Source organism: Oryctolagus cuniculus, chromosome X, assembly GCF_964237555.1.
Source record: "Oryctolagus cuniculus chromosome X, mOryCun1.1, whole genome shotgun sequence".
In the NCBI taxonomy this organism is placed as follows: domain Eukaryota; kingdom Metazoa; phylum Chordata; class Mammalia; order Lagomorpha; family Leporidae; genus Oryctolagus; species Oryctolagus cuniculus.
The window spans coordinates 53,048,170-53,075,098 of NC_091453.1; the positions used below are offsets into that span (position 1 = coordinate 53,048,170).

General features: G+C 41.1%; 1 protein-coding gene across 1 annotated transcript in view; it reads right to left on the bottom strand.

The window, feature by feature from the left end:
- Nucleotides 1-10,600: 10,600 nt before the first annotated feature.
- LOC103351879 (doublesex- and mab-3-related transcription factor C1) overlaps nt 10,601-26,929 on the bottom strand; it is a 36,781-nt gene continuing 20,452 nt past the window's right edge. Inside the window, exons 8-12 of the mRNA XM_008272811.4 lie at nt 17,794-17,852; nt 17,358-17,491; nt 16,460-16,520; nt 16,138-16,282; nt 10,601-15,215 (exon numbers count right to left, since the gene is read on the bottom strand). Of these exons, the coding sequence (XP_008271033.1) occupies nt 16,160-16,282; nt 16,460-16,520; nt 17,358-17,491; nt 17,794-17,852 (377 nt within the window). The 3' untranslated portion in view covers nt 10,601-15,215; nt 16,138-16,159. The remainder of the gene's footprint in view (nt 15,216-16,137; nt 16,283-16,459; nt 16,521-17,357; nt 17,492-17,793; nt 17,853-26,929) is intronic.

The window sequence follows — 26,929 nt, forward strand, 5'->3', positions numbered from 1 at the left end:
TGTGTGCTGTGTATAAGAAACACATCTCTCTAACAAAGATACACACATCTGGAAAGTGAAAGAATGTAAAAAGTTATTTCATGTAAATTGAAATAAGAAATGGGCAGGAGTAGATATAATAATACAACACAAAATTGACTTTAAGCCAAAAACTGTTAAAAGAGACAAGGGCATTATATAATGTTTGAGAGATCAATTCAACAGAAGATGTGACTAAAGTAAATGTACACAAACCAAATGATAAGCCTAGCAAGTTATACATCTGATAAAAGATTAATGTCCGGAATATATAAGAAGTCCAAGAAACTCAACAACAACAAAACAAAAAAAATTCCAATTAAAAAATTGGCAAGGGATATGAAAATGCATTTTTCAAAGTATCAAATACAAATGGCCAATAGAAACATGAAAAGATGCTCACAATCTTTGGCTATCAGGGAAATGCAAATAGAAAACATAATGAGGATTCACCTCATACCAGTTCAAATGGCTCTCATCCAAAAATCAATAAATAACAAATGCTGGTGAAGATATGGAGAATAAAGGATGCATAACTACACTATTGGTGGGAATGTAAAACTAGTACAGCTATTATGAAAGACAATATGGAAATTCCTTAGAAATCTGAAAGTTGATCTAGCATATGACCCAGCCTTCCCAATCTTGGACATTTGCACAAAGGCAAGGAAATGAGCATTTGAAAGAGGTATCTGTACTTCCATGTTTATAGCAGCTTAATTCACAGTAGCTAAGATATGGAGCCAAACTAGATACATATCAACTGATGACTGGATAAAGAAAATTATATATAATATGTATGATGTAATACTACTCAGCATTAAAAAGAATGAAATCCTGGAGACACTGTGTACTTACTCCGCATGTGGGATCTCTGTCCTTAATGTGTTGTTCAATGTGAATTAATGCTATAACTAGTGCTCAAACAGTATTTTACACTTTGTGTTCTGTGTGGGTGCAAACTGATGAAATCTTTACTTAATATATACTAAATTGATCTTCTGTATATAAAGAGAATTGAAAATGAATCTTGATGTGAATGGGATGGGAGAGGGAGCGGGAGATGGGAGGGGTGCGGGTGGGAGGGAAGTTATGGGGGGGAAGCCATTGTAATCCATAAGCTGTACTTTGGAAATTTATATTTACTAAATAAAAGTTTTAAAATAAAGAAATCCTGTCTTTCAGAGCAAGAAGAATGTAATTGGAGACTATTATGCTAAGTGAACTAAGCTAGTATCCAAAAGAAAAAAATATAATTTCTTAAAACAATTTGGGGGTAAGTAAAATAAGGGATATAAGAAAGTAAAATTTACTAGTGAAATTTACATCTTCATATTTGATTATTGTTTGTAGGCCTTGTCTATGCTGAAGAAGCATGATCTTTCTACTTACTACTTGTTAAATTCTTTATTTACTGGAGGATTAAGCTTATGAATATAAAGTAAATTGAAAATATTTCATCACAAAAATTAAAAGAGAAATAAGAATATAATTAGAAGGGTGGTTGGTGGAGGAGGTAGGCAGAGTGGGAAGTATCATTATGTTGATAAAACTGTATATATGAACTATATAAAACCTGTACCTTTTCTATAAATTTAAAGAGAAACAAAAATCTTATAAAGCTGATCTTTGTGAAAAGAAACAAAACTGTTACCTGATTCCCGCTGTGTGTGCATCTGTATATATGTGTTGCATGTCTGACTGTGTACCATCTTTGTGTTCACTATGTTATCCTCAAAAACATGCATTAACTCAATGTAACATACAGGTGCAAGCATGAAAAAAATCAGTCATGTAGGAGAACAAACACATCTACTCTGCATAAAATAGGGAGATGGGGGCAAGTGTTGTAGTACAGCAGGTTAAACCACTTCTTGCAACACCAGTATCCCATATGGCTGAACTTCTTCAAGTCCCAACCACCCTTCTTCCTATGCAGCTCTGCTAATGTGCCTGAGAAGGCAGTGGACAGTGATCCAAGTACTTGAAGCTCTGCCACCCACGTAGGAAACAAGCATGGAGTTTTTGGCTCCTGACATTGGCCTAGACCGGCCCCAGCAAGTAAGGCCAATAAGGGAGTGAATCAGCAGATGGAAGATCTCTTTCTCTCTCTTTCTTTTCCTCTCTCTATGTAACACTATTATTAAAATAAGTAACATAGAACTCTTTAAAAATAAAATTAAAAATGCTGTTATGAATGAAAATTAAAAGGGTTGCCACCAACAAAGTAAATCATAATGGACATTTAAAGAGACTAGACAAGGAATTTTCAGTGTGAGAATTTCCAACAGTAAAAGAGTACTTAACTACAGAACTGTAGTTATCTGTTTTAAACAAATATGACTCTTGTGAAATCTGTGACAAGCAGCAGACCAGGACAATCCAGATAGGAGGTCCAAACATTCCAAACCTATAGTCAACAGCTTTCTCTCTCTTTCAGTATCTCTTCTCTTTGTCTTAAAAGGAAGGACCTTGAATACAGGGATAATTTAGTAGCATGCTTTGCATTCCCATTGTTATTGTATATGCTCATCAAATGTTCCTTGCATGAATGCTTATTGAGGGGTCTTTCCAGAATGTGAACCTTGGTACAGCAGATACCCAAGACCAGAGTCAGGAAGAGCACTCCTGTCTGAATTCAGCAGACCATCCAAGGCACATATTCATCTTAGAGATAACAGGAGCCTCTAGGCTTCAAACATAGCAACCATTATGTATCAGTGTGGAGGGCACAAGCAATCCTCTTATAAAAAACTACCAATAAGTTGAGCAAGAACTCCACAAAGGGTACACCAAAAGGGAAGTGGAATATAGGAAAAGTAGTTCAGCTTCATTAGTAGTCAAAGAAAGTAAGACAAAGTTAAATCATTAGGTGATACTACAGCGCAAATAGTCAATAGCAAAAAGTAAATAGGCTGACAATTGTTGGATAGGATATGGATCAATGGAAACACCAGACACTGCTGATGGGAAGTTATTTGGCAAAAACAGTTTGAAGAATAGTTTTCAAGGAGCTATTACAGGTGAAGACACTCATAGCAAACAGCCTTGAAATCCCTATATATATAACCATCAAGAATAGGTGCACAAGGGGCAAACATTGAGGCATAGTGGGTAAAGCTGAAACATGTGTCATTGGCATCATATGGGCACTAGTTCATGTCCCAGCTGCTATAATTCTGATCTATCTCCCTGATGACCCCATGGGAAAAACAGTGTAAATGATCCAAACGTTTGGGTCCTCCCACCCTGTGTGAGACCTGAATAAAGCTTCTTACTTCTGGCTTCATCTTGGCCCATCACTGGCTGTTGTAGCCATCCTGGGAATGACCCAGAGGATGAAAGATTCTCTCTCTCTCTCTCTCTCTCTCTCTCTCTCCCTCCTCATCCCTGTGTAACTCTAACTTTCAAATGAATGAATAAATAGATAAATAAATCTTTAAAGAATATGTGCACATGTACAAAGATACATGCACAAGTACAATTGTACTTGGATGACTTATAACAGCCCCTAAGCAGAAAAATTAGGCAGAATAAGAGATAAAATGCGACACGTTCACAAAGGAGAATAATATCAGGTAATGGACAGGCACCAATTATGCTGACATCCAGCAACACGGATGAATCTCACAAGCATACTATCTAGTAAAAGAAGCCTGATAACAAAAGAGTGCATAGTGTAGTATGTTATTTAAATAAAGTCAAAACAGGGAGGCAGGAGTACCAGATAATTTTGATGCTTAGGGATGCATATTTGGAAGGTCAAACTGGAAAGAAGGTCAAGGAAATTATTTCCAAAAGGTCAGAGAAGTGATTGACATTGGTGCTTTGAGATCTAGAGGTGAAATAGGGCTGTATATGGGGCCAGGGGTCTTCTGATGGACTGAAGGAGTAAGCTTAACTGTAGATGGTGGTAAAACTACCATTTCACTTAGGAACAAGACATTGAGATAAACACTCTTGTTTGAGAATCTCTTCTGCCTATGTGCTCTATTTACAAGGCCAAATGTTAAAATAGGAAATCGGTAATGATTACAAGTGGAAGTTAATGGAAATATTAAAGGTCAATGAAGAATGTGCTCAATCTCCCAGTATGAGCTCAACAAAATTACAACAGAGAAACATTGATTACACACCAGATTAGCCAAAAGTATCAGGAGTAGTAACAATGAATGATCCTGAAGTTATGGTAAATGGACAAGCTCCTGTCCTTTGTGAATGGGTGTGCATTGGAGGTGCATTGGAGGCACCATGAAGAAAATGGCATGCCTGAGGGTATTCCATCACTGTATGGAATATAAAAATAAATCAAACAACCTAACTATCAATCCATAGGGCAACGTTTTGAAGTGCTGTTTCTTACAGAATCTGTAAAGCACTATGAACTTGTTAAAAATATGATGCCTTACAAAGATGGAAACATGAAGGAGCTGTCCCAGATTGGGAACCTAAAATTGTCAATACAACATGGTGCCTTATCTTGAATCCTGGACCTGATAAGCCAGTAGCAGAAAAGTTGGAGAAATGTGAATAAAGATCTCGGTTTAGCTAGTAGTAGTGTAGAGATGTTAATTTCTTTATTTGTGCAAATGTAGTATGGAGGTATGAGATGCAAACATGAGGGAAGCTGGGTGAGAGCCATATGGGAAGTCTCTGTACTATCTTTTTTTTTTTTTTTGACAGGCAGAGTGGACAGTGAGAGAGAGAGACAGAGAGAAAGGGCTTCCTTTTTTTCCGTTGGTTCACTCCCCAATGGCCGCTGTGGCCGGTGCACCGAGCTGATCAGAAGCCAGGAGCCAGGTGCTTCTCCTGGTCTCCCATGCAGGTGCAGGGCCCAAGCACTTGGGTCATCCTCCACTGCCTTCCCGGGCCACAGCAGAGAGCTGGACTGGAAGAGGAGCAACTGGGACAGAATCCTGCACCCCGACTGGGACTAGAACCCTGGGGTGCTGGCACCACAGGTGGAGGATTAGCCTAGTGAGCCTTGGTGCCGGCTGTACTATATTTGACATCTTTTGATGGGTCTGAAATTCTTTTAAAAAAAGAAATTCTTTTTAAAAAAGAAAGAATGTGGTAGATATTTCTATAACCTTAATGAAGATATCTTCTCTTCTCTTTTTCATATTTGAACAACAAAAAACCAATTACAGAAATTGTAACTTATCTCTGACTAGCTGGTGGGAATAATGTTTGCGTAAGAATTCCAGGATCCTACTGAAAGCAGAAAACTTCAAACGATAGATTTCAAATCCAGCTAAGGAGAAAGTATGCAACCATTAACTGTAAACAACTGAGCACTATTATCAAGAAACTTCCAGTTGGCTGATGCCCTGGATATCCCAGATGGACCACCATCAGAATAAAACCTGAAAATCTGCTTAATTATTAGTTGACTGGCCTAATTGTTTTTACTAACCTCCACCTGTAGCTACACTTTCCCTTTACAAACCATTTCTGCTGGCTTGCAGAGCATAAGAGAGCATAATTTGGATTCAGTGATCACTCTTTCCTTGACTGCCAGCTTCTAAAACTAAACCGTCTTTTTGTACCAACTCTGGACATTGATGAATTGGTTGTGTGGTGGCAAGCAGCAAGTGGCTGATTATTTTGCCTTGCAACACCTCAACACTGCAATGTCACAGTTATCACAGGCATATTTGAATCACAAATGTCAAATTGCCCCATGATGTGTGCAGAAAGGTCCCCATTGTGGATGTAAAAAGCCTTGGTTTTTGTTTTTTTGCAGTAAATACTTACCCCTTTTAAAAATATTTATTTACTTACTTATTTGAAAGTCAGGAGAGAGAGAGAGAGAGAGAGAGAGAGAGAGAGAGAATCTTCCATCCATTGTTCCCTCTCCAAATGGCCACAATAGCTGGGATTGTGCTGGCCCAAGCCAGGAGCCAGTAACTCCATCTGGGTCTCCCACATGGGTTGCAGGAACTCAAATGCTTCAGTCATCATCTGCTGCTTCCCAGACACATTAGCAGGAAGTCTGATGGGAAGTAGAGTAGTAGGAATGGGATGCCACTTTTGCAATTGGCAGTGTAATCAGCTGCACCACAATACCACCACCATAGTTGCTGCTTTTGTCACTGAGATTCAGAAACCACCCACATTTTGTTTAAATAAAAGAACTTTACAACTATTTTCAGTGTATCTTTTCTCGTTGTCCCTAGTAACCTTCAAAGGCACTGAGTGTAGAGGCCATTTTACCATGAATCTAAATAGTATATATATATGCTATGAAATTCTCTCAAATCTGACACTGACACATGTTTTGGTAGTTACAAATGTATGTGTACAAACAACTTGACAAAGAAAACACAACAAACTGGTGATTGTGCTTACCCCCTGGCTCATGGGTTGTTAGGCAGTGGGGTGGTCAAGGGAGGGCTGCATTTGAACTACATGTCATAATATTTTTCATTGAGAATATGTACAGTGGCTATTAGTGTCATTAAGACAAGTTGAGAAAGCAGATGTGAATGAAAGAGCTAATTGCATGATTGGTGCTCAGAAAACGACAATGGGCTCTTACCATTTCCTTATTAGGCAAGTTTCTGAGAATTTGGCAAGACCAGCCCAATCTGGACATCCTATGTGCCAGTGGGCTTCCTTCACAGAAGCACTTGCAGCTTGCAAAAAGGCCTGGCGTCCTCCAGTGTTAGGAGGGACTGATAGTGCCCTCTAGTTGCTGCATCCCTAGTTGCACACATACTTCTTTTTTTATTTATTTATTTTTTATTTTTTTTAACTTTTATTTAATGAATATAAATTTCCAAAGTACAGCTTATGGATTACAATGGCTTCCCCCCCCCAATAACTTCCCTCCCGCCCTCAACCCTCCCCTTTCCCACTCCCTCTCCCCTTCCATTCACATCAAGATTCATTTTCGACTCTCTTTATATACAGAAGATCAGTTTAGCATACATTAAGTAAAGATTTCAACAGTTTGCTCCCACACAGAAACATAAAGTGAAAAATACTGGTTGAGTGCTAGTTATAGCATTAAATCTCAATGTACAGCACACTAAGGACAGAGATCCTACATGAGGAGTAAGTGCACAGTGACTCCTGTTGTTGACTTAACAAATTGACACTCTTGTTTATGGCATCAGTAATCACCCTAGGCTCTTGTCATGAGCTGCCAAGGCTATGGAAGCCCCCTGAGTTCACTGACTCTGATCATATTTAGACAAGGCCATGGTCAAAGTGGAAGTTCTCTCCTCCCTTCAGAGAAAGGTACCTCCTTCTTTGATGACCCGTTCTTTCCACTGGGATCTCACTCGCGGAAATCTTTCATTTAGGTTTTTTTTTCCCCAGAGTTTCTTGGCTTTCCATGCCTGAAATACTCTCATGGGCTTTTCAGCCGGATCTGCATGCCTTAATGGCTGATTCTGAAGCCAGAGTGCTGTTTAGGACATCTGCCATTCTATGGGTCTGCTGTGTATCTCACTTCCCATGTTGGATCATTCTCTCCCTTTTTTATTCTATCAGCTAGTATTTGCAGACACTAGTCTTCTTTATATGATCCCTTTGGTTCTTAGTCCTATCATTATGATCAATTGTGAACAGAAATTGATCACTGGGACTAGTGAGATGGCATTGGTACATGCCACTTTGATGGGATTGAGTTGGAATCCCCTGGTATGTTTCTAACTCTACCGTTTGAGGTAAGTCAGCTTGAGCATGTCCCGAATTGCACATCTCTTCCCTCTCTTATTCCCACTCTTATATTTATTTATTTTTTTAAAACTTTTATTTAATGAATATAAATTTCCAAAGTTCGACTTATGGATTACAATGGCTTCCCCCCCATAACGTCCCTCCAACCCGCAACCCTCCCCTTATCCACTCCCTCTCCCCTTCCATTCACATCAAGATTCATTTTCGATTCTCTTTATATACAGAAGATCAGTTTAGCATACATTAAGTAAAGATTTCAACAGTTTGCTCCCACACAGAAACATAAAGTGAAAAATACTGGTTGAGTACTAGTTATAGCATTAAATCTCAATGTACAGCACACTAAGGACAGAGATCCTACATGAGGAGTAAGTGCACAGTGACTCCTGTTGTTGCCTTAACAAATTGACACTCTTGTTTATGGCATCAGTAATCACCCTAGGCTCTTGTCATGAGCTGCCAAGGCTATGGAAGCCCCCTGAGTTCACTGACTCTGATCATATTCAGACAAGGCCATGGTCAAAGTGGAAGTTCTCTCCTCCCTTCAGAGAAAGGTACCTCCTTTGGTGACCCACTCTTATATTTAACAGCGATCACTTTTCAGTTAAGTTTCATCACTTAAGAATAATTGTGTATTGATTACAGTATTCCACAAAAAGTATTAAGTAGAACAAACAAACAAAAAATACTAAGAGGGATAACATATTAAGTTGCTCATCAACAGTCAGGGTGAGGATAAGTACCTGGCTCCTGCCATCGGATCAGCGCGGTGCGCACACATACTTCTAATGCAGCCAACTCACCACCTCATGAAGCTGGGGAATGTTTGCACCCAAGCGAAGGGGGTGAGGGTGTGGTTAACCCAACACACAGCCCTTTCTGTGCTGCCTGTAGAAAGGACTTCTGGGTAAAATCTTGGCTCTTTTCACCTTTTTCAGGCAATGAACTTTCTGTCCTTAGACCTATAGCTTGAAAATATGGCTATGGCTCTTCCTTCCCACCACTTCCCAATTCACTGCATTGTCCCCTCCCATCCCAGATCCAAAAGAGAAAATACAAGATTTCTTTAGAATATTTATTTTATTTACTTGAAAAGTAGAGTAATACACAAAGAGATGGAGATCGAGAGAAATCTTCTATCTGTTGTTTAACTCTGAAATGGCCACAATGGCCAGAGCTGAGCAGGTCAAAATCAGGAACCAGGAGCTTCATCTGGGTCTACCACGTGGTTGCAGGAGCTCAAGGACTTGGGTCATTTTCTGTTATTTTCTCAGGTGCATTAGCAGGGAGCTGTATTGAAAGTGGAGGAGCTAGGACTCACACCAGCACTCACATGGGATGTGAGCACTGCAGGCAGTAAATTAACTCACTATACCACAAGACCAGCCCCAGTGGGTCAAGATTTAACCACAGTCTTGCCATAGGACACTTGCAGATACTTTCATTTTGTTGAGCCCATGGCAGCTTCACTGTCCTTTGCACATGTCTTCCATAGCACTGACACATTTTACTGCAAAGGATCTCTCTTTTTTCCCCAGGCAGCCTCACCTCCAGGACACTATATGGATAATGCTGTTTGATTAGCACTCAAGACTCTTTCCAGTGTGCCAGTCTATTGTCACCCCCATTCTTGGAACAGACATTGTGTGTGTTGTTCATGCCCCTACCCTCATGTACCACGACAAATTATAGTTGTTTTGTTAGTATGCAGTGAATAAGCTGACAATCTTGCCTTGGATTTCCATGGGTGTTCCTGTCTAAACCTTTTCAGATAATCAGGACAATCCAGGTGAACACCAGAATTTTAAACTTAGCACACAAGGGAGCTCAGCAATTCTTCTTCCTCTCTTCATCTCCACCTCCACCCTTCAAGTTTTTTGCCAGGAATCTTTCAAACAACAACCAGTTGCCATAAAACACAAGAATTTACCAATTATGCATAAGTACATAGTTCCCCATTGCCTTTCAAATACCAGCCAATCTCCTTATCCTTAATGGTACAGAGGCAGCCATTGAATTTTTTTTAATTTAAAAATTTTTTTTATTTAGTAAATATAAATTTTCAAAGTACAGTTAATGGATTGCAATGGCTCCCCCCCCCATAATTTCCCTCCCACTCACACTCCTCCCATCTCCCGCTCCCTCTCCCATTCCATTCACATCAAGATTCATTTTCAATTATCTTAATGTACAGAAGATCAATTCAGTATATACTAAGTAAAGATTTCATCAGTTTGCACCCACACAGAAACACAAAGTGTAAAATACTGTTTCAGTACTAGTTATAGCATTACTTCACATTGGACAACACACTAAGGACAGATCCCACATGATAAGTAAGTACACAGTGACTCCTGTTGTTGACTTAACAATTTGACACTCTTGTTTATGGCGTCAGTAATCTCCCTAGGCTCTAGTCATGAGTTGCCTAGGCTATGGAAGCCGGGCAGGTGCTGTGGCGCAGCCATTGAATTTCATTGGATTGATTCCTCTCGTCAACCTACACTACAAACACAACTCAACAGTTTATTAGATGTTACAGAACAGTGTAGCAGCATCTAAGGTAACACATTCCAAGTAGTCATTTGGAAATCTACTCCACTAGGTAACAGATGTGGAAATGGATTATGACACAACAGGAAATATGTGCCCCATCCTCTTCACTGCTCAGAAATCAGCACCCAAGAGTCCATTTATTTAGGTCCCTTTTCGCAGCCCTCTAAACACATAGGCTGACACACCTTGCTGTTTCATTTCAGGGACAGGACACAGTTCTGCTGTTGATAGTTTTGCTGCTGACACATTCACTCACACTGAGCATTTCTCCAGCACCAGCAGTGGTCCCAGATGCAGATGGCCCAAACATCCCATTTCCATCAATTCTGTGGGAAAACACAGGATAACCCTTGCTTACAGGTTAACTGACCGTAAAGAAACTGTGAATAGAGTTTCAATAGCACTCAATTATTTTAGGTACTTCTGCACAAAACACCTATTGGTGAGGGCCTGCAGCTGCCTGGAGGATAAGTGTGGCTACCTGGTGGGGTGGGGGGAACCTGCAACATGTGCAGCACCTTGTATATGGCCTCTTTGGGATCACATTTGAGTTAGCCACCAGGATCAATATCTGTGTTTAACCCTGGTATCATTTCCCAGCAAGTGAAGTATCTAAGTCACCCAGTCAGACTGGAATATGACCATGCAGAGTCTCATCCCTCACAGAGCATCCCCAGATGCCATGCATGATACCAGATACCTCTGAGAATCTCAGGGAACAAGACCCCATTGTTTTGAGCACTTACTTCGCTCTGTCTACCTTTTTGATCAGCACTTCCATCTGGTGCTCCCCCATGAGAAGACATCTTAACTCAGCTTCTTCTTATCCAGAGAATCCATTAGTATTCACTGGAGGAAAACTGGGGCCTGGGGATGTACAGAGCTTTCATAGGGGCAAGGTTGGGTACAACTTTTAGGTGGCAGGCCAGTAGTTCTGTGTCTAGAGGTTTTATCTGATGGTGGTTCATAAGTGTTGGAGACTATCTTTGGTTTTGCAGATTAAAGGAAAAGAGCACCATAAGTGGCACAATGGAAACTACAATGTGACAGTGGATTCATGTCCTTTGCTGTATTGGCCGTGTAAGGGTAAGGTTTCACTGTGGGCATGTCCTGCTGGACAATGCACCACATAAACTATGTACTTACTCCCTGATCTGTCCTGATTAGTCTGTGGCCAGAATACTTGCACCATCAGAGAAAGAACTGCAGATTCACCAGATGGCTTGAGTACATCATGTTTGGTAGCAGTGTCACAGAGCCAATCTATCTCCTAGGGCTGCATCAGGATGAGGGCACTCTAGTGGCCCAGTCATCATACCCTCCCCCATGCTGATTAGAGATCTGCCATGTACAACTGGGCTGTCATTCTGGACTCTTGTCCCACCCTCAAGCCCTGGATAGAGCCCCTTGGATCCACCCAACACACACCTCTAGATATCTGCTGAAGGAGCACTCATCGCAGGGTTGATGATTGTTTGAGATCAAGTTTGGCCTAGTTTTCTCTCTGCTTCATGGCTCACCTTGTGTTCATCCCTCTGTACCTGCACTTTCCATGACCAGTGTTTCCAGTAATCAGAATTGTTTCCTTCATCACTTTCATTTGTGTGTAATCTGCAGCTATTTCCACTGGCACAAAGATAGCCATTGCATATAACACTTTTTGTGGCCTTCTCTTTGAAACTAATAACAAACATTTTCTTTGCATAGCAAAAGTCTACAAATTAGCAGCTCCATCTGCATAAATCTTATCAATGTCACAGTTTATGTCCTTATGTATTGTACACCCATTAATGTATATTTATAATTTACAGTTGCAAAGTTGTCATTCATATTAACTTCATAGGTGAGAATACCTGCCCTGTATTTTTTTCCTTCACTGGAGATTTTTAAATACCTTTGACTTTCCTTCTGCTCAATATTTGTACAGATCATTACATTTGTATTAATAATTTATACATTGTCATACACTATAGGCTATTCTTGGACAGACATCATCAGTAGTAGTTCTACATAACCAGGAACAGTTAGTGAGACCTATTTTGAAAGAAGTCTCCTTCGATTTTCCAAGATGGTAGAATAGGGAATGGTGTACTTTGCTAGGCTAGGGATAAGTAGTTTAAAAACTTGTAGGAAGTACATTCTCAGGGGCAGAGTTAGAGAGAAAACCACAATGGAAATTCTATGGAAGGAAGGGGAACATCATGGATCTGTGTGCAAGGTGCAGATATACACAGACATCACACATGACTTCAGCAGCCAAAAGCCCAAGAAAACACCAGCCTCAGAGACTGAGGTGAGATTAGACTGCAGCAACCCCTGCCACTGCTGATATAGTCACTGGGAGAGTGTGTCGTGAGTCCAGCCTGGAGCCTTAAGTGGGAGAGGGTATCCATGGAGCCAGTCAAAAAAGGGGGGCATGTTTCTCTCACCATCCCCTCATAACAATGCCCAACAACCGGCTGAAAGAGGGCAGGTGTCATGCCATTTTGGGCATAAGCAGCAGCTGCTGAAGCACTTTTGTGTGTGCACAGCATCTGGCTGAGACAAGATGGCATCTTCTCAGCAGTAATGGTGGCAGTAGCTCTGGTGCAACTGACAGGGAGAAGGCAACAATCGACCAGAGGCTTTTGTGTACATATGTGATCCACAGATTCTACCAGAGGGAAAAATCCATGGTCCCCACTGACTTTGAGTCTTGATAGCAGGATTGACAGGGTACTGGGCACCCATCAGGTGCCCCTGGCTTCCCAACATACCACAGGCTCTGGGACTCAAACTGCCTGGTGAAGCACCCACAGGCAGTGGGCTCTGTCAATGTCGACTTCTCTGCTATCAGAGAGAAGTTTGAGAACTCTGATGGCTCAATATCTCAGAAAAGTAAGTACAAAGTGACATTGAATGTCAGCACTACCATCATCTTGGATAAAAAGAGAAAGAAGGAAGAACGAGGGTTACAGTGTGGGGATAAACATCTATCCAGACATGTCCAGTTGACTTTCTGGCTGTCTGGTGGGTATTTCTGGTGCTTTGCATGTTTATAACTCCTGCTAAAGACTAAGAAGCAAGGACTAGCCTGGAATATCTGGTTGATTACTACAGATAGATACAATGAAGTGGAAATGAAGGACCTACATACCGCCACAAAAATCTGCTGACTTCTGTCTGCTGTCGTGATTTTTGAAGCTTTGTTCAATGATCTATTATGCAAATAATTACTAGCTGTTTAGTTGCTAGCAAAGAAAATGGAGTTTTTCCTGATCCTTAACCATAAATTCTCCTGAAACCATGGGTAAAAGTGTTTCTCATTCCTTGAGTGTGCTTCCCCATAGATAAGATGGTAAGAATGACACTTTACTAGGAGAGGTTCCATCTATGTGCTTAGCATAGAGGGAGTACAACTACACAAAAAACAGCAACCCTTCCTCATACTGCATGAGTGCTTCAAAGTAGGAGCTGGTGGGACTCATTACCCCTCTTTGATTTTTCTGATCTTTACTGGTCCCAGCTTCCCTAACCATGCAATTCACTTTAGACCCAAAGTGAATTGGCATGCTGTTTGCCAGAGATATCTTACTTTGATGTTTGGTTTCACTCACAAAGAGTGCTGAATGTAAACAGTTCAACCAACAATGAAAAATAGAGTAAATTTATGTGGAAATCCAGAATCCAGATTGTCTTGTAAAACAGCATTACTGGGGCTGGCGCTGTGGTGCAGCGGGTTAAAGCCTTGGCCTGAAGTGCTGGCATCCCATTTGGGCTTCAGTTCTGGTCCTGGCTGCTCCTCTTCCAATCCAGCTCTCTGCTATGGCCTGGAAGAGTAGTGGAGGATGGCCCAAGTACGTGGGCCCCTGTACCCACATGGGAGACCTGGAAGAATCTCCTGGCTCCTGGCTTCCGATCGGCACAGCTCCAGCCGTTGCGGCCATTTGGGGAGTGGGCCAGTGGATGGAGGACCTCTCTCTCTGTCTCTACCTCTCTCTGTAACTCTGTCTCAAATAAATAAAATAAATCTTTTAAAAAAACAGCATTACTAACAATGTGCCCACATAATTGCATGACAATAAATTTCTTGAACCAAGAAGCGACTGCCTTTTTAGGGAGAGCATGCACTGCCAGTTGTCCATACCCAGTAGGGCCTGCTTTAACGTGATCTGCTTGATCCTGTGGTCATCATCATTCCTAGCCTTCTGAATAACTGAAAACAGGCTATGACAGAGAAGGAAAGGAACTTGATTATACAGTGAATCAATGTCCCATCTTTTTCCTCTACCCTCTTCTTATCTAGCCTTGCTAAAAATATCCCATTTATTAGGAAATATTATAAATATTTTGAATTGTGGGTTGAACAAGTGTGTTACAGTCAAGATCATCTTGGTTCTGGTGTGGTTAACAAAGATCCATACATCTCCATGCCTTACAACATAAGTTTATTACCTGTTCATGCACACAAACCTAGACACAAAGTAAGCCAGCATCATGTTTACACACGCTTGAATACAGATGTGAGTGTACAGAGTATGTCTCCAGTTTCAAGAAAAATAAACAAACTGGCATATTAACTAATTGCAAACCCCAATGACAGATCCATCTGGTTAGGGCATATAATTCTGTTTTTAATCAAAGATATACAAAGGATCCAAGTATCCATAGCAGTAGGGATGGTACAATGGTATCCAACCTCAATCAAAGAATATTCCACATATTAATAATGATCTGCAAGTTTATAAAATATCTGAATGTTCTAACTATTAATGTTCAGCATGAGTAGCACTGGCCATTGTGCAATTAAAAACAGGATATCCAGTAGGCAGTGCTCTAGACTTGCCTAATCCTCTGGGGTCCTACTCATAGAGAGATGCAGGCCAGATGTCCAAAAGACATTGAGTTGGAGGTTGCAGGCCTGGGGCACAGAGAAGGAACAGATAGCTGGAGTGTTCTATCTCCAGCAGGAGCTGTAGACAAAAAGGATATATTCAGAGTCAGATCACAGCCACATCCTCTGCCAGGTCTCCTCTCTGATTTCCAGCACCATCATAAACTTTCATGGTGACAACTGCACCTGCTTTGAAACTCCTCTGTTTTCTCCATCTCAATCTTGCCTGCCTGAATCCATCCACAACAGCCACCACTCACCTTTTTGTCAAGCCCTGGCTCTTGGAATATGCACACCCTATCTCAGAAATGACCACCTGTAGTTGCTTGTCAAGCATCCAACTCTGTGATTCATAATCTGTGCACCATGCACCCTTTTTTCCTGAAGTTCCTTTAGACCTGTTGCTTCACTCCCACACAAGACACCATCTACCATGCTCACCTGAAGGTGTCCAGCCCTGCCCTTCAACCCTCCAGATGTTTCTTCCTCCCAGAGCTTCTATAGGTCATCATTTGGCTACATAACACAATAAGGGAAGACAGCCAAGCTCCACACGGAAACTGGACAGAGAGACCCTAGAGGCAGGTCCAGATCCTTTCTGCACAAAGTGCCTTGCACCTCTCTGTATCCTGCTCAGACCACAGCAGACCACAGTGTTCTGGGGAGAGAGCCCCACGCTGAGATCAAGAAACTGGGTCTCCTACTTGCTATGATGTGTGTTCTTATTACCTAGAGGCTCGATTTCCTTGTTGCTTGAAATGAGGACAAGGGTCCCTTGTCACTGAACACAAAGCTTCATAATTTCAAAGTTCCCTGGGCAACCCTCAAGTACCATGTGAGGAGTCACACTGAAGAGCTACAATACCCAACCACAAAGAACGTCAAGCCATTAATCCTGAATTCCCGGTTTGGATCTGCTGACTGTTGGTGACCCCATTCCACCTGCAGCCCTTTTCCCAGTTTTCCCCACATCTGGGTTCACCTTTCAATAAGTTAGCTACCTGATAGGCCTCAGGGCTGGGCCTAAGGCAAGTTGTCAGTTGATGTTGGGCGCGAGTTTCTCAGAGCCAGCAGCGCCTTAGCAGCTTCCAGTTTTTGCTGCCACTCAGAGGCAGCAACCAATGCCTGTTCAGAGGCTTTGGGGACCTGCAAAGGAAAGGACAGTGCTGGAAAGTCACATCTATGCCCAATGGAACAAATGTCCCTTCAGCTCCATATTACTTCCAGTTATCCCCTGCTATGCCTTCCCCGATGATGTCTTCTCTTCTGTTTCTTTAAACTCATCCCCTGACAGATTTATGGACCCCTTTCCTTCCCCAAGACCTGTGGCTGCAGTTGAAGAGTGTCAACGGTGGCACAGGGCTGAAGGATCAGATTGGAGCATCTGGAAAAAAGCAAAGGAAAAGCCAGTGGATTAAGCCCTTTGACAGATAGAGCACAAGTAAACAGAAGTAGGGCAGGGTTTTTTGTTGTCTACATGTGGCAATCCAAAGGTCCATGGGACAATATTGTCTTAGTTTGGGGAAATCTCTCCCTGTTTCATTTGTTTTCATAACATACTTATTTTGCATATCTACATGAGGCATTAACCCCAGCCATTTTGTCTCCCTCTAGACTTAATGAAGGATGATGAGAAAACACAGTTGGTCATGTTTAATTTGCATAGCTCCTAGAGAGCTGTGATTACCATCACTATTCAATAACTGGTTCACTAATCCATGTTGTCCAATCCCCATGAAACTTGAAGGAGGAGCTTGGATTATCCATAGGAATTTTGCTAAAATGGGCCCCTGGGATTTCCTAAGGAGCATGATGGCCCTCCCTATCAGGGTCCTGCTTTGCATAATGGACATTCAGGCCCATTTTGTTCATTTTGAATAATATCTGCCATTTTCTGAAAGTGAATGATGTGACAGACCTACTGCTAGTCCTCATTTCAATGCTATGCACATACAATTTTGTTCCCAGAACACAGGCAGGGAAAAGGAGGATGGAACAAAGTCTCTGGTCGAGGTCTCAGAAATAGATAACAAAAAATCTGGGGAAACCCTGTCCTTGCAAATTAGTCTAAGATACTGCCATTTGCATTGCCCACAACTCTTCATTTTATTCCTCATTCTGAACCTTCTCAACTAATTCTTCCTAACTCATGGCATCAAGCACAAGGTTGGGCTAATGATAGCACAAGACATAACCAGCTCATCCCTGGCATTCTACTCACGTGCCAGGCAAGAGAGGCCTTTGGGGTTGTCCAGAAATAGCAAATACCAGTTGTGGCCCAGTGGTCACAGGAGTGCAGGGCAGAAATGTAGGTTCTGGGGGTTGGATGAAGAGCAGTCCCTCTGGGGGTGTCTCCTGCAGGGTCAGAGAATACATGCTACAGTCATGTGTTGGGTTGGCCAGGACAAGGATGTATATACATGTTTAGGAATAAATACAGGAGCCCATGACTTCAGATCTCTGAAGACTTTCAAAACCAGCCAGTTGACCTTGTCTTTTGCAACAGAGGAAATCAAGTCTTGGGTAAAAAAAGTGTTGTTGCCCAAAGTCACATGGCAGGTGGGTGGAGGGGGAACCCATGTCTTTGGGATACAGAGGAAAGGGTGTGGGCAGTGGATGGGTGGGAGCCTCCCCAACTGGCAATAGACTCTCCTTACCTGATTGGAGATGTAGCAAGGGTAGGCCTGTGGCTGGGGTATGATGTTCACCTTTCCAGCTGTGTAAGACCAGGAATCACTTTGGTGAGCTTCCTCATGCCGCCTCTCACCCCATTAACCCCATGCCTCTTTACCACAGATCCAAAATGAGGTCTATCTTACCATGGACCTTTTTTCTTTGCCACTCACTCCCCAGATCTTTCCTTCTTGCAATCACTTGGTTGACAACATTCATGAATTTTTCACTTGGACTAGCTAAGTTATTCTTAAGTGTTGAAACTTAACTGAAAAGTGATCACTGTTAAATATAAGAGTGGGAATAAGAGAGGGAAGAGATGTACATTTTGGGACATGCTCAAGCTGACTTGCCCCAAATGGTAGAGTTAGAAACATACCAGAGGATTCCAATTCAATCCCATCAAGGTGGCATGTGCTAATGCCATCTCACTAGTCCCAGTGATCAATTTCTGTTCACAGTTGATCATAATGATAGGACTAAGAACCAAAGGGATCATATAAACAAGACAGGTGTCTGAAAATACTAACCGATAGAATAAAAAAGGGAGAGAACGATCCAACATGGGAAGTGAGATACACAGCAGACTTATAGAATGGTGGATGTCCTAAACAGCACTCTGGCCTCAGAATCAGCCATTAAGGCATGCAGATCCGGCTGAAAAGCCCATGAGAGTATTTCAGGCATGGAAAGCCAAGACACTCTGGCAAAAAAAAAAATTGACCTAAATGAAAGATCTCTGCGAGTGAGATCCCAGTGGAAAGAACATGTCATCAGAGAAGGAGGTACCTTTCTCTGAAGGGAGGAGAGAACTTCCACTTTGACTACGACCTTGTCTAAGTATGATCAGAGTTGGTGAACTCAAAAGGCTTCCATAGCCTTGGTAACTCATGACAAGAGCCTAGGGTGATTACTGATTCCATAACCAAGAGTGTCAATTTGTTAAGTCAACAACAGGAGTCACTGTGCACTTGCTCCTCATGTAGGATCTCTTTCCTTAATATGCTGTACATTGTGATTTAATGCTATAACTAGTACTCAAACGGTATTTTTCTTTTTGTGTTTCTGTGTGGGTGCAAACTGTTGAAACCTTTACTTAATATATGCTAAACTGATCTTCTGTATATAAAGAGAATTGAAAATGAATCTTGATGTGAATGGAATGGGACAGGGAGCGCGAAAGGGGAGGGTTGTGGGTGGGAGGGAAGTTATTGGGGGGGGGAAGCCATTGTAATCCATAAGCTGTACTTTGGAAATTTATATTCATTAAATAAAAGTTAAAAAAAAAGAAAAAAAAGTTCCCTTAATGCCCAGTTGTCAGGAATTGTGAATGTGTGTTCTCCCATTCTTTGTATGAATACACTCAGAATTGGCTCTCTGTAAGATAGCCATCCTTCTTAGCCACCGAATTGCAATGTCTCTTCTTTTATGTGGGTCTTCACAGTCTTAATCTTTCCATTTGGATTAACTTTAATCTTTTACAAATTCACAACATGTATACCATTTATTGCATTTCCCATGATTCTTAGAGTGTTGCTGCTCTTGTATTTGATATCTGCTTACAATGTCAAATTGTGTGGATCTGATTAATAGAATGCACTTGAATTTTTCAATTGCATGATGATCTTCAACTCAGCCACCATGATATCCTCTATTATATGGTCAAAAATTTGTCTATAGGCCTTCTGGCATTTTCTCTCTAACTTTGAGTAACAAAAACATAACTCAACTGAGGGTCTTCTTATTGTGTTTACTTTGCACCAAGTACTAAAAAAGGTCTCTCTTGGTTATTCCTGATTTTAAATATAATGGTGCAACATGTACATATTAAAATGTTTTCCCTGTGTACTCTTTTTTCTTATCTTCCTTCTTTTTTCTCCCTCCTTTCCCTTCCCTTTCCTTCCTTTCCCTTCCTTTTCCTTCCTTTCCCTTCCTTTCCTTTCCCTTCCCTTCCCTTCCCTTCCCTTCCCTTCCCTTCCCTTCCCTTCCCTTCCTTTCCCTTCCCTTCCCTTCCCTCCCCCCTTTCTTTTGTCTTTTTAGCAGCATAGCAGCCAGTCCTTACATTCCTAGTTTCAAAAATTTTTGCCACAAATCATGTGTGAAAATATCCAAGATTCTGTGTATTCAATCTATGGGTACAGTTGTGGGGAGCAACTCGGACTAGACTGTTACTGGAATTAAGACTTATTCTATGCATCTGCTCTCCCACAATATGGTGCTGGGAGAGGAGTAAACAGCTTCTACCCAGCTGCCTCTCACCAACTTGACAAGCTGCAGGAGCTGCTCCTGATTGGAGGAGAGCGGCGTGCTCGGCGTGTGGGCAGCCGAGTTAGGATTGGCGGAGGAGGACTATAAAGGAGGAGAGAGACTGCATGCACCAGGAACATCTAAGGGGAACATCTAAGAGGAACATCTAAGGGGAACATCTAAGGGAACACCTGTGCAGCCCCCAGAGAGCCGGCCGGCGGTGTGCCGCTCCCCTGCGGAAGTGGGGAATGTGGCCAGAGGGAACCGCCCTTCCACGGAGGTGGAAGGGACAGTAGCCAACCCGGGAAGAACCAGCAGCAAACCCGGGGAGGGCCGAGCAGACGAAAGAACAGCGCAGGGTCCTGTGTCGTTCCTCCACGAAGAGGGGGAGCGACATAAAGTGACTGTTATGTATAGCATTTTTAAAAACCTTCAGGAAATCTGTCTTAAAAGAGTACAAGAATTATGCATTACAAGGATGTTTCATGGTTTTCAAAATTTAAACATGCCCATGGGATTGGCATGTAGAGCACACAACAGACATTGTAGCAAAACACATACTTCTCTCAAACTAGTCTTTCATCCCTTATCTTCCTAAAGTTGAAATATATTTGTTCTCCTTGGATGAATACAGCTTAGATACAAACATCATTTTGACAATTTAGATGGGGTAGGTGGAGGCAACAATGCAATCTATTTTTATCCTTTGCATTCAGTTTTCAGGTTTCTTTTGGGTCCTCTCACCTCAATCCATCAAACCACTTCAAAAATGCCTTTTGTTCATTTTCCATTGATGCATAACATAAGTCTTTAAATATGGTGTTCAGCGTTATCAGTGCAAGAAAACAATGGGTGACGATCAAATCATGACAGCACTCCCATGTGCTTAAATATCCTTTCTATTTGTTGGGACCCTTCAATCACTTCTCCTCCAGTCATTTTGTAATTGTAGACTCTAGATGCCTTCTGTGACATACAACACTAAAACTACTTCCCCAGCCTCAAAGTGGTTTTTGGTTCCCATTATATACCCTCTAAATCTCCCCACTTCCATCTCCTCTTCCCACAAGTGGCCCTTACTCTAATTTCTACTTCTATGTGGTCAATATTGTTAGCTTCCACATACAAAGATAAAATATGGTATTTGTCTATGTCTGTTTGGTTATTTCACTTAAAACAATGCTCTCCAGTTCCGTGTTGCCTTGAAAGATTAGATTTCATAATTTCCTACACTCAAATATTATTCCATTGCATGTATATACCACACTTTTTAGTTCCTACATCCATGCACATCTGAGTTGATTTTTTTTACCTTTGCTACTATGAATAATGCTGCAAAAACACAGACATGCAGGTATCTATTTCTCTGATATAATGACTTTATTTCCTTTGGATATTTACTGAGTAATAGCCATGTGGAATAATGAGGTAGTTCTACTTTTAAACAAATCTCCATACTTTTTTCCATAACAGCATTACATGCTTACATCCTTAAGGACTGGGAGTAAGAGTTTCACTTTTGAGGGTTCCAAGATGTAATAGTGACAGGATGGTCTGATTTAGGTGGGGCAAAATTAATATTTAAGAAGGGAGAGAGAGTACATTCTCAGGATACAGTTGCGGGAGAGCTGTGTTGGAAGACCCTCCCAAAGTAGTGGAGGTGGTCCAGACCCATGCTAAGAGGGCAACAACACAACAGAAGACCCATATCTGGGGAGGAGGATGCCCACTCTGGCAAGCCAGATGAGAGGGGACTCCATGGGCCTGCTGCTTATACAATGGGAGGGAGAGTTTGGTTAACTGCTTTTGGAGTTCCGCTGATCACTCACAAATAGGGGGGGAAAAAAGAAAAAAGGAATAAGAAAAAAGAGGCAGTGTGTCTCTGCCTCTCCCCTTATCTCTGCTTCAGTGGAGACCTGTGGCCAGCAGGGGGAGAGCTGACACCATTGTTAGACATAGGCAAGGACAGAGGCTCCAACTCCTGTGCCAGTTGCACCATGCCAGTTGCTTGGCAACAAGAGGGGAGGGGAAGTCACCCCTACAGAGGCGAAGAACCACCTGAGGGACTCTCCAACCTGTGCAGCACAAATGAGAAGCGAATGAGGCTGCAATGCGTGGGGTATTTTGTGCCTGTTTGACCAGGGAGAAAAGAATTCTACAAATGCTGATAAACAGAGGCAAAAGTTAAACAAACAAACAAACAAGAATTGGGGAGAAACTATGAACCTCCCAAAGGAACACTACAACATTTCAGTATTAGAAGGTGAAGGTGAAAAGATTGAGGAAATGTCAGAAACAGAATTCAAAAAACTAATCATTGGACTACTCAGAAGCAATCCGAAGCAAATTCACAAACTAAATAAAACTATATATGATATGAATGAGTACTTCCCCATGAAATTGAGATCCTAAAAAGAAATTAAAATGAAATACTAAAAATGAAGAATTCTATAGATCAAATAAAATTGCAGTGGAAATTCTTAACAACAGAGTTGATGAGGCAAAGGAAAGAACATCTGAGCTAGCAGCAAATCTCTGGAAATTTTAAAGTCAGACCAAAAACAAGAAGAAGAAATTAGAAAGCTAAAGCACTATTAGAAATCTACAGGATACTATAAAATGACTCAACACACGAGACTTAGGAGTTCCTAAAGGCATGGAAAAGAGAGAATATACTAGAAGGCCTTATTAGTGAAATAATAACAGAAAACTTCCCTAATTTGGAGAAAGAAAGGGAAGCCCAAGTACATGAGGCACATACAACTCCCAATAGACATGACCAGAAAAGATCTCCACCAGACACCACAGAAATAAAAATAATCATCAGAAGTTACTACAAAGAGCTGTATGCCAAGAAATCTGAAAACCTAGAAGAGATAGATAATTCCTTAACACATACAACCTATCTAAAGTGAACCATGAAGACATAGAAAACTTAAACAGACCCATAACCAAGACAGAAATTGAATCAGTAATACCAAAAAAAAATCCAAGAACCAGATGGCTTCACTGCTGAATTCTACCAGATATTTAAAGAACTAACTCCAATTCTTCGCAAATTATTCAAAACAATTGAAAGGGAAGGAATTCTCCAAAATTCTTTCTATTAATCCAGCATCTCCTTAATTTCTAAACCTGAAAAAAATGCAACAGAGGAAGAGAACTACAGACAAATTTCCCTGATGAACACAGATGCAAAAATACTCAGCAAGGTACTAGGCAATCAAATCCAACACCATATGAGAAACTTATTCACCTGGACCAAGTGGGTTCATCCCTGATATGCAAGGATGGCTCAACATTTGCAAGTCAATCAATGTGATACATCACATTATCAAATTAAAGAACAAAAGCCATATGAATATCTCAATAGATGCAGAGAAGGCATTTGATAAAATAAAACACCCTTTCATGATGAAATCTCTAAGCAAATTGGGTATAGAAGGATTGCTCAACACAATCAAGGCAATTTATGACAAACCTGTGGACAGCCTCCTATTGAGTAGGGAAAAGTTGGAAGCACTCCCATTGAGATCTGGAATCATTGCTATTCAATATAGTCCTTTACGTTTTAGCCAGAGTCATAATGTAAGAAAAAGAAATCAAAGGGATACAAATTGGGAAAGAGGAAGTCAAACTATTCCTATTTGCAGATGACATGAGTCTATATATAGGGAATCAAAAACACTCCACCAAGAGACTATTGGAACTCATAGACGAGTTTTGTAAAGTAGCAGGATATAAAATCAACACACAAAAATCAACAGCCATTGTATACCCAGACAATGCCAAGGCTGAGAAAGAACTAAGATCAATCCCAATCACAGTACTTACCAAAAAAACCAAATACCATGGAAAAAAATTTAACTGAGGATATAAAAGATTTCTACAGTGAGAATTACTAAAATTTAAAGAAATAGAGGAAGCTACAAAAAACGGAAAAATTTTCCATGTTCATGGACTGGAAGAATCAATATCATCAACATATCCATACTATAGCAATTTACAGATTCAATGTGATACCAATCAAAATACCAAGAACATTCATCTCAGATATAGAAAAAATGATGCTGAAATTCATATGGAAACAAGGAGAACCCGAATAGCTAAATCAGTCTTATACAACAAACCTGTAGGCATCACAATACCAGATTTCATGAAATACTACAGGGAAGTCATAATCAAAACAGCCTGGTACTCGTACAAAAACAAATGAATAGACCAATGGAACAGAATAGAAATACCAGAAAGAAAGTCAAGCATCTGCAGCCAACTTAGCTTTGTCAAAGGAGCTAAAACCAATCCCTGGAGCAAGGACAGTCTCTTCAACAAACGTTGCTGGGAAAACTGGATCTCCATATGCAGAAGTATGAAGCAAGACCTTACACCTTAAACAAAAACCCACTCAAAATGGATTAAAGACCTAAATGTACAATCAGATACCATCAAATTATTAGAGAACATTGAGGAAATACTGCGAGACATTGGCATAGACAAAGCGTTCTTGGAAAAGACGCCAGAGGCACAGTCAATCAAAGCCAAAATTGACAAATAGGATTGCATCAAATTGAGAAGCTTTTGTACTGCAAACCAAACACTCAACAAAGTGAAGAGGCTATCAACAAAATGAGAGAAAATATTTGTAAACTACACAACTGATAAATGATTAATAAGCAGAATATATATATAGAAATTCAACAAAAAAATAAAATATCCAGTTCTTAAATGGACAAAGTACTTAAACAGACATTTTTCAAAAGAAGAAATTCAAATGGCCAAGAGACACATGAAAAAATACTGAGGGAGGGAGGGACAGGGAGGGGGAAATAAAAGAAGAAAGGGAAGGGAAGGGAAGGGAAGGGAAGGGAAGGGAAGGGAAGGGAAGGGAAGGGAAGGGAAGGGAAGGGAAGGGAAGGGAAGGGAAGGGAAGGGAAGGGAAGGGAAGGGAAGGGAAGGGAAGGGAAGGGAAGGGAAGGGAAGGGAAGGGAAGGAAGCCGGCACCATGGCTCACTAGGCTAATCCTCCGCCTTGCGGCGCCGGCACACCGGGTTCTAGTCCTGGTCGGGGCGCCGGATTCTGTCCCGGTTGCCCCTCTTCCAGGCCAGCTCTCTGCTGTGGCCCGGGAGTGCAGTGGAGGATGGCCCAGGTGCTTGGGCCCTGCACCCAATGGAAGACCAGGATGAGTACCTGGCTCCTGCCTTCAGATCGGTGCGGTGCGCCAGCTGCAGCGCACCGGCTGTGGCGGCCATTGGAGGGTGAACCAACGGCAAAGGAGGACCTTTCTCTCTGTCTCTCTCTCTCACTGTCCACTCTGCCTGTCAAAAAAAAAAAAAAAAAAAGGAAAGGAATCTTTTGAACAACTGGTTTACTCCCTCAAATACCTACAACATCTAGGATTGTGACAGGCTGAAGTCAGGTGCTAAGATGTCATTCCAGGTCTATTTTTTGTGTGACAGGTACTCAAGTATTTGATGCATCATCTGCTACCTCCTGGGTGCATTAGCAGGAAGTTGCATTGGAAATGGCATAGCTGGGACTTGAAACAGGAACTTCCATATATGGGATGTGGGGCATCCCAAGCAGTGCCTCAACTAAATGAGTCACAACACTCCCCCTACAGATGATCATTTCTATTTCTATTTGCTATTTTGTTGTTTTCTGTTGTTTGAGTTACGTATTTATTCTGAATAATAACCCATTGAGAACTGAAGAGTTTGCAACCAAGTTCTCCCTTATTGTAGGTTGTATCTTGATTCAGTTTTTTCTCTTGCTGTGCAGAAAGCGTTTGACTTTCATACAATCCCATTTGTCTTGTTTCACCTTTGTTTCCTGTGCGTTTGAGGTCTTATTCAAAAAATAATTTCTGGTCACAATGTGCTGAAGTGTGCATCCCAGGTGTACTTCCAGGAATATAGTAGTTATAGGGCTTACATTTAGGTCCTCTATTTATTTATCTAGTTAATGAATTTTTGTTTATTTTATGCCTTGCATCAGCACGGTGTGCCAGCCGCAGTGTGCTGGCCGCAGCGGCCATTGGAGGGTGAACCAACGGAAAAGGAAGACCTTTCTCTCTGTCTCTCTCTCTTACTGTCCACTCTGCCTGTCAAAAATAAAAAAAAATTAAAAAATTAAAAAAAAATGCTGGTGAGGATGTGGAGAAAAAGGTACCCTAAAACACTGCTGGTGGAAATGTAAACTAGTATAACCATTATGGAACACAGTATGGAGATTCCACAAAAATCTGAAAATTGATCTACAATATGACCCAACCATCTCTCTTTTGGAAATTTACCTAAAGGAAATATGAAAGAGGTATTTGTACCCTATGTTTATACTAACTCAATTCACAATAGCTAAGATATGGAATCAACCCCGATGTCTATCAACTGATGACTGGATAAAGAAATTGTGGTATATATATATATATATATATATATATATATACACACACACAATACAACACTATTCCACCATTAAAAAAACGATTAAATACTCTCTTTTTTGCAGCAGAGAGGATGCAACGGGAGACCATTATGCTCAGTGAAATAAGCCAATCCCAAGAAGACAAATGTCATATTGTTTATCTGATTTGTGATAACTAAAATATAATGTATACAAGAAAGTTATGTATATGAGTGAATTTGATATCTTGAATTTGATTATTGTTTATAGCCCTTGTCTATACTCCTAAAGAACAGTGGTCTTTATACTTAGTACTTATACTAAGTACTTTATATTTAGTACTTGCTGAAATTTTTATTTAGTTGAGGGTTAAGTTTATGATTATAAAGTAAATTGGAAGTATGTCATCGCAAAAATTAAAAGAAAAATAAGAAAGTATGGAGAAGGGAGACTGGGAAATATCATTATGTT